Source organism: Scyliorhinus canicula, chromosome 7 (assembly GCF_902713615.1).
Source record: "Scyliorhinus canicula chromosome 7, sScyCan1.1, whole genome shotgun sequence".
NCBI classification, from domain to species: Eukaryota; Metazoa; Chordata; class Chondrichthyes; order Carcharhiniformes; family Scyliorhinidae; genus Scyliorhinus; species Scyliorhinus canicula.
The window spans coordinates 94,604,718-94,617,059 of NC_052152.1; the positions used below are offsets into that span (position 1 = coordinate 94,604,718).

Genomic DNA, 12,342 nt, shown 5'->3' on the forward strand with positions numbered 1-12,342 from the left:
TGAACCATTAAGGACGTGGCTGCAGAGTGCAGTACTTTAGCTATTACCAGGCATTCTGGCCCATCTGGCAGGTATTAGCTGAAAGGGTAGTGAGGAAACAGTATGGCTGACATCTTGAAGAAATAAAACATGTTGTAATCTTGCAGCTCCTCTACCATGCCCATGGAGCTGCATGTTCAGTCAATCAAACCCTTTAGAGGCGGTTTGGCAACTATTCGAACTCCATCAAATTTACAAAGGCTGGTAACATTGACCTCTGATATGATGATCTGACTCAGGCATCCCTGGATCTAGCCGCAGTCTCCAAGAAAGGCTTCAGAATGGTGATGCTGCTACCCAAGCTGGAAGTGGACTTCTTACTCTGAAACCGCTCAATAGGCCTTTGACTGCTCCTGTATGAACCTCCTGTATAAATATTTGTGTGGCACAATCAATTTTATTTCCTTGGTTGGGCACCTCAAATCTGGACCTCAGTTCTGGCCATGAGATCAAAGAGAATCCCCAGCCCGCCCCTCTCTTGAACTCTCCCTGCCACCAGTACCTGTTGCCTCATGTTAGTTGCTTCACCACATGCAGACCTCTGGAATGTATTCATCAACCCACCTGAGGTTTCAATCTCTGTGCCGGTGCTTGACAAAAGATGGAGTGCATGATGATGCCTCCGCGGATGAATTGTCATCCTTCAAGAGGTATTCTTCTGGAATCTCTTTCCGCTAGAGAAAAAGGGCAAGCTAGCCCAGCACTGACAGTGTATACCATGCAGCTAGCTGAATGTGCGTCTTCTAGGGGACATGAAGAAGAACAGTCATGGAGTCCCTTTTGTTAAGCTCCCAGGTTTGAAACACAGATCAGACTCCTCTGCTAATATTTATTCATTTTAATTCATTCATTTATGACTTATAATAATAATAATCTTTATTTTTGTCATAAGTAGGCTTACATTAACACTGCAATAAAGTTACTGTGAAAATCCCTAGTTGCCACACTCCGGCGCCTGTTCAGGTACACTGAATGTCCAATTCACCTAACAAGCACGTCTTTCGGGACTTATGGGAAGAAACCGGAACACCCAGAGAATGCCCACGCAGACACGGGGAGAACTTGCAAACTCCGCAGTGACCCAAGCCGGGAATTGAACCTGGGACCCTGGTGCTGTGAAGCAACAGTGCTAACCACTGTGCTAATGTGCCGCATTTACTTGGCTACATTTACAAAAATTCACATTTCTTAACCCTCCACAGGAACAAAAAAATAGGCTTTACAGGTAGAGGAGGAAGTAAAAACTGCACCAAAGGGTGAAAGGGATGCAGAAGCTTGGGAACTGAAAACACAGAGAAAGTGCTCTTCGGGATACTTCTAAGAGCCAAGAGGGTAGTGGCAAGATGGAAAAATTGTCCCAAATGGCAGGTCGCCAAAAATGATCAGAGGATATGTGCAGATACCTGAAGAAGGCTGTTGAGGTAAGTTTACACACCAACATTAAGGGATTTTAAGGCAAGAACAATCTTGAAATAATTTGCACGTGAGAGCTAGTGAAGCTGATATAGATAGACATGAGGAAATGTCTTCTGCTTTAGCAGTTCTTCTGGATCAAGGATGGTTTTCTTCCATTCTGGTTCAATGGGATTTGAGATGGCTGATAAGTCCAACGTGCAGTCTGCAGATTCTGCCACATGTGGGGCACATGGTACTTGAAGAGAAGGGTAGGTGTGTTATTTGGATGTCTGTGGTCTCCCTCTGACATCTAAACTTTGGGAAACTTAACTGTGAATGCAGAGACAATGGGAGGGATTCTCCGACCCCCCCCCCGCCGGGTCGGAGAATCCCCGGGGGGTGGCGTGAATCCTGCCCCACCGCTCCGACACCGGCAGCTGTATTCTCCGGCGCCGGTTTTTGGGCGGTGGCGCGGATCATGCCACACCAGTCGGGCTGGTAGGCCGGCTGGTGCGGTCCTCGGGGGGCGTGGGGGGATTCGGCACGGAGCGGGACCCCCATGGTGGCCTGGCCCTCAATCAGTGGCCACCGATCTGTGGGCGGGCCTGTGCCGTGGGGGCACTTCTTCCTTTAGTACCGGCCTCTGTAGGGCTCCGCCACGGCCGGCACGGAGAAGACAGCCCCCCTGCGCATGCACTATAATACACCGGCCGGTCTGCGCATGCACAGAACCGCGCCGGCAGTTCTGCGCATGCGCTAACTCGCACTGGCCCTTTTATCGCCAGCTGGCGCGGTGCCAACCCTTCTGCCGCCAGCCTAGCCCCCGGAAGTGCAGAGGATTCCGCAACTTCCTGTCGGCCTGATGCCGGAGTGGTTCACGCTGGGCCATCTCGGGGTTTCGGGAGAATCCCGCCCAATGTGTTTGGTGGTTTTACAAATTGGCTTCTGCATTTTACTCGGCCTAAAGCCAAGGTCTCCCCATGAATCGATGAGTATGTTTGATCTCTTCATGGATGCTCTGAGGACATCCTTGTCCTCCTGGGAGTCTCTTGCCATGACCGAGTTGTAATTTACCTTGAGATGTCTGGTGTCAGATATTCAAATGCCATGTTCCACCCAGCCGAGCTGGTTTTGAGTGACTGCTGCCTCAGTGCTGGCTAAGTTGGTTTGGGAGAGCATGTTGCTTTTGGACTGCCTTTCATGCAGATTTTGCAGGGTGAGGATGCAGGCTGCAATGTGCTGATAGATGGTGCGACAATACAAAACAATCAATGGAGTGTAAGGGCCCTTGCTGTTGATTTCCTTATTTCCCATTTCTTTATTTTTGCTGTTATCATTTTGACCCATGGATGCTCATTGGACATACATTTTTAAGTCGTACAGAGGAAGTGAGGAACTTAAAAGTTACAAAAGAGAACACTGTGCTAGCCTTCAGACAGCAGAACTCAGACTTTCTGGCACCCGCGAGATCGATGGGACTTGGTTAAATTGGTTGGCTGGTGGTCAATTAATTGGCCAAAAGGACGTATTCTGCCTGGTAACAGGCAGTGGCTGGATCTTACCCGAGTGTGTTGATGTTTTCAGAGAATCAAGGAAGGACAGTTGATTCCTGGGTTCTCAGAGGAAAGGACATGCTCTCTCTCTCTCTCTCTCTCTCTTGTTAATCTACAGAAAAGCTGAATAGCTGCTGTATTTCTGAAACTGCAGAGACCTGAATGAATCTACAGTAAAAATTATTACAGGCTGAAGGCAGAAACTTCAAACTGTATGCTTAAACTAACAGAAGGTCTGTTAGAAGACCAGTATCTGAAAGAAAGACACATGTCCTTTTACTTATTATTTTATATCCCTCTTGCTACCCCCCCCCCCCCCCCAGTAGTTGCCTGTCTTGTGTGTAGAGGGTGGGGCAGGTTAAAGTGTGTGTGGGGGGCAGAAGTCGATAATAGTTAACCTGTTGTATTTGCTGCATAGTTATTGTTCTTAATAAAATTAATTGTGTTTAAATTTACAAACCTGATGACTTTAGTTATTGGCAGCCAAGGGCCAAAGACTTTGGGTGTTTTTCTAAGAATTATTTATGAATTCAAATTCTACTCTGACTCCAGGTCAAGTGGGGATGGAATTGACCTTCTACAAGCCCAGGGGGTCTTAAGAGGAGAAATGGAGCCTTCACATCACAATTGCATAGAAAAGGGTGTTGGGATGGGATGAGGCAAGAGCTGAAGTGGTGATATTTCACAAAGTTAAAGAAAGCAACTTTGGTAATTGAACAGCTGGGAAGAAGGAAGTTGAGTATAAGGGATGAAATATCTGCCAAAGTTTCAAACCACTTGTAAGTAGTTGAGTCAGTGAGTGAGTAACTCGTGGTGGGCTCCGAGCCTCTGACCTGTTCTTGGAGCCAAAGCATTTCTATGGCTAGTCCAGTTCAGTTCCTGGTCAGTGGTAACATCCATGACATTGATAGTGGGAGATTCAGTGATGATGCCATCGATTGTCACCCGGCGATGGTTAGATTTTCTCTGTTGGAGATGGTCTTTGCCTAGCCCTTGTGTGGCTGAATCTAACTTGATCTTCATGATCTTTGTCTCTACTATCAACAGCAATTGATGCTAAACTAGTATGACATTAATTAAAATGTATTAGAGTATGCAGAATCCATAATCGAGTTGATAGATTTCAATAATGCACATTATCTTCGATTAGAGACTGATTTATGTTGCTAATCCAATAGCCTTTCCCGTGAACTTGCAGCACTGCTGTCTGGGCAGTAATTAAACATAACTCGGCAGAAAGTACCTTTGACTCCACAAGTCTGTAATACTCCCACAAACCTGAGTTTCTGAGGCATTGAAATGAAAAATGAAATGAAAATTGCTCATTGTCACGTGTAGGCTTCAATGAAGTTACTGTGAAAAGCCCCTAGTCGCCACATTCCGGCACCTGTCCGGGGAGGCTGGTACGGGAATTGAACCGTGCTGCTGGCCTGCTTGGTCTGCTTTAAAAGCCAGCGATTTAGCCTGGTGAGCTAAACCAGCATTTAGTTAGCGTTTCGTTTATATGGAGATATTTTAGTTTATCGTTGGAGAAAAAAAATATCAGACAGGAGAACAATGAACACTGCCGTCGTTGTAAATATATATTTGGTTGTAGGTAGAAAATTGGAAAGTGAGACAGTAACACAAAGCGTCACAGTGGAAACGGGTTTAGGTAAATGCTACACCGTGAAAAAGCCATGGGACATCCCATCGTCCAACTGATGCCCGGAATGTCGCTACTAAATTCATAACAAATTCGGTCGGAAATTTGAACGGACTGTAAACTTCTCATGTGCCTCCACAAGTTAGCTCTTCAAGACCATCAGACAGACTGCCTGATTTTTGTACAGATTTGCAACCATGCAAGGTGCAAGACGCGGCCACTATAGTCCAATACATTACTGCCGTTTCTTCATAGTCCTCACCTCGATAGCAACTCCGCTGCTTCAGTCCTTCACCCGCTGGACAAACACACGGGCAGTAAATCGTCCGGGTGAAATGTGCAGGAATAACAGGGCAACAGCTTCATCAGGTGGGCGGTGAAACTATTGTTTTTAGGAGGAGGGGTGGGGGGGGGGGGGGGGGGTAGGAGAGAGAGACAAATAAGCTGCTGATTTCACCCGATGGATTTGACATGTCGAAATTGCCAGCACGGCGGATGCTCCACATGTCTGCGCTGATGGGGAAGAGCATCAGGCGTTCACAATGGGTTGGACACACTGCTTTCTATTTGAGCGGGCAAAAGGGGGAGGAGAAAGGATTTCGATCGTTTACAAATGCTGGTCGCGGTTGGGTTTGCACGAGCGATGTGACTTGCCCATCCCCTCGTCAGGAGCCCGGTCACGTCCCTTTAAAAGGGGGCTTGTGGAGCATGCGCGGTGCTGGGAGTGGGGAGCACCCCGAGGGAGCTGTCCAAGTGCTGAAATGTACAAGTGGTGCTGAAATGTACCAGTGGCACTGAAATATACCAGGGGTGCTGAAATATACCAGTGGTGCTGAAATGTACCAGTGGCACTGAAATGTACCAGTGGCACTGAAATGTACCAGTGGTGCTGAGGGTAGATCTCACTCTCTGCTCTCCCCTGAATCAGAGCTTCTTCCCCAGCCACCCCTTCGCACCCTCTTCACCCGATGCTGCTGCTGCGGCTGCACGGTGGGCAAGCCGACTCTCACCCGTTTGCCGGAACATGAAGTTTGATTCCTCCCGTTCCCTGACGTCGTGTTTACAGAGGTGCTTTGGGAAAAGATGCCATTTCTGACGCTCTTTACTCTCCGCTGCAGCAGCTCAGTCTCCAGCTCTCCCACTGAACAATGATACTGAGGACTGATGCCCTGTATTGTTCCTTCTCCGCCTGCTTCGAGACAGAGCTACTTTCTGCCACTTGGATCTGAGTTCCTCACACGATCAACCGATTCTTCATTCGTTTTTTGGAGGAGGAGGGGGGGTTGGGGGGGGGGGGGGGGGTGGGGGGGTTTGTTGGGGAGGGACTTTCTTTCCAGAACATTGCCCGCGTTGCCAGAGAGATAGAAAGATAAGAGTTTGGCGGAATGAATCGAGCAGCTGTGAATATCCTGACAACGTTCTTTGCATGCATCTTGGAAACCAGCAACTTCAGGTATGGCTTGCCATTTGTTTGCTGGGAGGGGTGTGCGGAAACGGTGCATGGTTGTCTTGCCGTTTTGTGCACGTTATTAGCATAAGCGAGGTCGGCGGCTTGAACAATGGGGAATTGCACAGCACGCAGTATTACTTCCAATGTGTCCTGGTCTTCCTGAGTGATGCATCGTAGTGAGGCAAAGCAACCCCGACCGATGTGACGGATCGGAACCTGATGATATATTGTAAACACCCTAGTAGCGGATGCCTTTAAACGTGAGGACACTTCCACGTAAAAGCTCGCCCCTAATTTTGCTGCTTTAAAAAAAATCTCAAGTGGGGGGGGTGGTCAAAAACATTCCTTTTAAACGCCAACACACGAAGCATATGGAGGTGGTGGCAGAAGTTGTTGAAATTCTGTCTCATTTTCGCCAAATGTGAAGCTATGTGTAGCGTTAGTGCTTTCAGACACCCGGGCAATTTTCTTTCAGATGATTACATTCTTGACGTTTGGGTTTGAGATTGGTTTAACCTGTTAGCAATATGTGTAAATTATACACGGTTTTCTCACCGAAACTATTATAACTCTGACAACGAGTGTTAAGTTTTTATTTGTGTGTGTTTTTTGAGGTTGGTCTGATCGCTGAGCTCTATTAGTGGACGACTTGTTATGCATTCCTGTTGCTTCTAAGAGCTTTGGTAACATGGCTTTCAGTGAAATGAATCCTGTCTGGATTGCGATCATGTTTAATATGTATCGTTCCCTGAAGCCAGACCCTGACATTAGTCATTGGAAAACAAAATGCTGCGATTGAAGAAAGAATGAGGATGGTTTTGTGCCGGGCGCATTTGACCCTCCTTACTAAAATGTTGAGAGCGCCCCAGACATCTCCATTCAGACTGACTGCCTTGTCGATCCTTGTACAATCCAGCGCCAAGTCTCGTGTACTCGAAGCAAATGCACAGCGCACATCTTCCTAACGCTGGGATTGTATTTCCTTTAGGTTAGCTCTCTCCAAGGAGCATGATTTTAGGTCTTCAGCCAAACCGGCCTCGCAGGCCATGTCCCCTTCAGATTTTCTGGACAAATTGATGGGAAGGACATCAGGATACGACGCCAGAATCAGACCAAACTTTAAAGGTAAAAGGGGCGTACGGCCAATATCGCTGCAGCCAGGAGGAGTCTGACCGTGTTTCTCTGTACTGGGAACTCAAGTGCCCCCTGAATTCAGTGAGGAATTCTATCTGTGTGAAAGGCATAACCGCTGTCTTGAGACACTTTGCTAAACACCTATTTGCCAACTTCGGCTGAAGTGAGCAACTTTCACTCGGATTTTACACATGGAGACGAGAGGATGAATTCCTAACGTCTTCAGAATGTTTTTAAAAAGTATATATTAGAAGGCAGTGCCCCGTTTCCAAGTATGTTGTACTATTTACGTCTGCTCCACACAACTACAATGGAGTGCCGAGAATCAGGATCATTGATGCGAACGCTGAAATGAGTCATGTGCCATTCCTGTGCAATTTACCTGAGGGATGTGTCCTTTCTGAGGCCCGCTGATGGTGTTGACACCCGTTTCTCCTTTAATAATGCAGCGAGTTTCTGGTGTGTGTGTGTCCCGAATTATATAATCGGTGGGAAAGCTAAAGTAGGTTTATGTCGGGAAACCGTGTTTTTTAAAAAAAATCTCACTACTATAAGCAAACATTAAATGTGTTTGGATGGAGGGCAGCATTTTGCAGGATGGTGGGGGGGGGGGGGGGGGCACACAGTGATCGCTTGCTTTTGCAATTTGTTTATAAGGTAGACAGTGTGATGCACATGTGAACGCTTACAGCTAGTGTTCCACCTGATGAACACTGAGGTGCTCTTTGGAATATTAATACACCATCAACAGGGTCCTATGAGTACTGCGAGTCAATGCTCTCGCTCTGCCCTATCTGCCACACCGTGCCGTGTTACCCCAGAAATCGATATCTCTTCGGACCACTGGTGACCAAAGAGTTTATTACCTGAGGGAACACATTGAGGTAATTAAATCTGGATACCGAGAATTCAATAATGAATTATTGGCGTGAAAGGCTCTCCTAGACAATCTATCCTCCTCTAACTCCCAATTCCGCACATGCCCCACAGTAGGCATGATGAAGCAGAGAAACCAAACGATTTAATACTAAAAAGATCCTTCAAGACGGATGTTGCCCTAGACTGTCATTTGTGCAGCTGTCGTCTTGATTATGTCAGATATATTTGCATGGACCCCCTTTCATATATCTTGTGATAACCTGCCCGTTGTTCGATCCCAGAATCAATGGTGGGACAAGGGAGGGGACCACAACAGATGATATGTGATGCCCGTGTGTTTGTGAGATAGAGAGTGTGGAGAAGGTAACATTCGGCATGTGGCATCAACATTTGATATTTCAGTCTCTTGCAGAGGAGTAGGGCTCGAGATTACGAATAACTTCTTAATCAATAACGATTATTGTGATTTATGATACTTCCCTTTGAAGGCAGAAGCTCAAAGGTAGATATAATTTCTGGTTGATGGAGTCCGCATGTATATTCACTTGTGTATATTAGTTTATGCATGTGGGTCAAATATTAGCATGGAGTACACACTTTTATCTTTACATGTTTTTCTCTTTCACGATCAGCACTACTAGTTAATTTTCTATATCTGATTTATATCGTGATTTGTGGGGTGTGGCTTGCTTTATTTGTTTCAGTGGAAGATACCAATTCTGTCCCAACATCCAGTTGTGTAAAGAGGGTAACTATTTTGTGAAGCGGGAGGAGGAGGGTATTGGGGGCACGCAATCATAATTTAAACTCAGAAGCATCCGCAATTTGCCTCATCTTCGGGTTAATTGCCTCCCTTAAAATGATGCACACAATCTGCTTTAATGATTAATTGCTATTTCCACAATGTGAGCAAAGTTAGTGGCAGGACTCTGGATGTGTGCCGACCAAACGTGTAATCCAGTAAATCAGTCGTTCACTATTCAATGATAAACAGAGGGAAAGAAATGAGAAGTTTGCACATATTCAGAATCTGGATCATACATGAAGAGCGATCCCAGTATATCAGAAATATCATCTAATAACTACAGCAGCACGTATAGTACGGAACTCTTCAAAATCCAACATGGTCAACCTATTTCATTGTCATTCGTAGAATCTTTTCTCTAACCTATAATTTTAAAATACAATATTTTCTGGTCACTAAACCATGTGAATATCTCTGAGAATTTTTTTGATCACACAAATACAATAGAATTAATATCAAGAATGCCTAGACTCCTCATGCTGGGTCAAAATGTCTTCAACAATTCTCTAATTTTTGACCAAAGGCACTAATACTTAGTTTGAGGTATCTGCATGTATGAGCACTAAATTACAGTGATAGTTCAAAATAAATGATTAAATCACTTCACAGATACATTGGTAATCCATTAAAAAGGTCAATGTGTAACTTTAATAGAATATGCACGGTTGAGTTATAGATTTGCATTAGATCTAAATTGTTGCAAATATTATACAGCAGTCTTTAGTCAGTGTGTGGGAGAAATTACTCTAGTTGTAATTACATGGTGATGCATTGCCAATTTCTTGTCCCTTCTGAATACTATAATGTTGTACTTTCTTTAAAGATCTATTAAGGGACATTTTTTTCACCATGCTCTTTATTCTCTTTATTTCAGTTCTCTTTTGTATTTAGTATGAGAGTTTTGTTTTATAAAAACATGTGGGTCAAGTTTCCAAGGTGTCAGGAAAATTGAAATTCAGGAAGATAATAAAACTATTCTGCAAAGTGCCTGCAAAGAATTAATGGCAATTATTCCTTCAGTATGAAATTTACTTTGCTTGTCAACGTGAGTTAGTTTCTTGGTAAAACTCTCTCGTCTGGCCATTGCCCCAGTGGCAATTAATTGAACATGTAAATAATCAGCTGAATATTTTTGCATTAGGCACACCAGTTTCAGAGGAGTTTCAGAGACAGGGTGAAGAAATCTAGCCAACAAGAAGGGCTGTAAATGTGAAGCTTCCCATTTGTTCACTTAAGCTTTTGTTTGAAGGCAAGGAGCAATACTCTGCTGGTGAAGAATAATGACGCAGAGTCTCTTCAACTTCAGCAGGTAGATGCTTCTACTTGTGTGATTTCCTTCAGAGCAGGAGATTTTCAGAAAGGTTTTTCTGGAAATAGTCGCTGACATTTTCTGTCATCGTTTTGCAATTGTTTTCTTTAAAACCTATCTCCAAATATAAACTGGTTGATTGGATACTATTTGAACTGTGCAAAACTTATTGTATCAATAAAAAATGTCAGACTGTGGACTTGCAAATGACATTTGATAAAATGTCACAGTACAGACTTTGATCAAGGTTAGAGCCCATGGAATAAAAGGGACAGCAGCAAGATGGATGCAGAATTGGCTGACCAATAGTGTAGTGGTGAATGGTTTTTCCTCAAACTGGAAGTGGTATTATAGTGGGGCTCTCCAGGGATTGATGCTAAAAGTTGCGTTCTTTTTGATATATATCGATGACCTAGAATTTGGTAGACAGGCACAATTTCAAAATCAGCAGATGTCACGAACTGTGGAAATATTGTGAACTGTGAGGAGGATATTGTTGAATTTTAAAAGGACATAGGTTGGTGGAATGAGCAGATAAGTGGCAGATTAAATTTAATGCAGAGGAGTAGAAATGATTTGTTTTGGTAGGTGATGAATGGGGAAAGACCATAAAGGGCACAGTTCTAAAGGGTGCGCAGGAACAGAGGGAACTGGATGTATATGTGCACAAATCATTGAAGGTAACAGGACAGGTTAAAAGAGAGTTAAAACACATACAGGAGTGAATATTAAAAACAAAAGTTATGATGAAGCTGCATGAAACACAAGTTTGGCCTCAACTGGAATATTGCATTCATTTTGGGCACCACATTTTAGGAAAGATGTGACGGCATTAGAGTGGGTGCAGAAAAGATCAACGAGAATGATTCCAGGGATGTGGAACTTCAGTTATGTAGATAGATTGCAGGAGCTGGGGCTACTGTCCTCAAAAGACAAGATTAAGAAGAGATTTGATGTGTTCAAAATCATGCGGGGTCTGGACAGAGTAGAAAGGGGTAAAATGTTTCTTTTGGCCGAAAGATAAAGAACCATTGGATACCAATTTAAGATGATTGCCAAAAGATGCAATAATGGCATGAGGAAAAACATTTCCATATAGCGGGTGGTTAGGATCCGGAATATACTGTCTGAGAGCGTGGTGGAGGCAGATTCAATTATTGCTACCAAAAAGAGAATTGGATCATGATCTGAAGAGGGAAAATTTGCAAGGCTATGGGGAAAAGATAGGGGAGTGACACAAGGTGAACTGCTCTTGGGGAGAGCTGGCACTATCACAATGGGCAGAATGGCCTCCTTCGATGCTGTAACCATCATATGACTCAATATTAACAGCCAAATACAACCACTGTTAATGAGTGAAGCAGTAAAACATTGGTAAATCCATTCAGGCTCAATCTTATTGTGGAAGGCAGTGGTGAACAGAAAGGGGTGTCTTCATGTGACTCCACTTCCTTTTACTTTATTTAGAGCTAAAGCACTAGTTACAGTACCAATTCTCATAAAAGTACATGCTGGTAAGCAAGAATGATAATTGGCCTATGTGCTATTCCCTCAGAACCCGTTATCTGTAGATACCCATACAATATATCAAAGAGGAACTTTTGTTGTCAATATACGTTGGAGCCATCCAATGATCCATTCTAATATGACAGCTTTAGGAAATCATGAGCTGGATTCTCCTTCCCCCCCCCCCCTCCGCCGGATCGGAGAATCGCCGGGGGGGGGGGGGGGGGGGTGGCATGAATCCCGCCCCCGCCGGCCACCGAATTCTCTGGCACCGGATATTCGGCGGGGGCGGGAATCGCGCCACGCCGGTCTGCGCCCCCCCCCACCCCCCGGCGATTCTCCGGCCCACAATGGGCCGAAGTCCTGCTGCTGTAATGCCCGTCCTGCTGGCGTGAATGAAACCACCTCCCTTACCGGCGGAACTGGCGGGCTCCGGGGTCCTGGGGGGGCGCAGGGCAATCCTGCCCCGGGGGGGTGCTTCCACGGTGGCCTGGCCCGCGATCAGGGCCCACCGATCTGTGGGCGGGCCTGTGCCGTGGAGGCACTCTTTTCCTTCCACGTCATCCATAGCCTCCGCGATGGCCGACGCGGAAGTGACCCCCTCCCCTGCTCATGCGCGGGGATGAC

At 45.3% G+C, this 12,342-nt stretch overlaps 1 protein-coding gene across 5 annotated transcripts in view; it reads left to right on the forward strand.

Moving 5' to 3' along the window:
• The first annotated feature begins 5,944 nt into the window (after positions 1–5,944).
• The window catches only part of glra2 (glycine receptor, alpha 2), a 233,635-nt gene continuing 227,237 nt past the window's right edge, over positions 5,945–12,342 (forward strand). For 2 of the 5 annotated variants that reach the window (XM_038802489.1, XM_038802490.1), the window contains exons 1-2: positions 5,945–6,085; positions 7,071–7,207. In XM_038802489.1, the coding sequence (XP_038658417.1) occupies positions 6,018–6,085; positions 7,071–7,207 (205 nt within the window). In that variant the 5' untranslated portion in view covers positions 5,945–6,017. Of the gene's footprint in view, positions 6,086–7,065; positions 7,208–12,342 lie in introns of those variants that run through there. The other 3 variants (XM_038802492.1, XM_038802493.1, XM_038802491.1) reach the window with 3 other exon arrangements.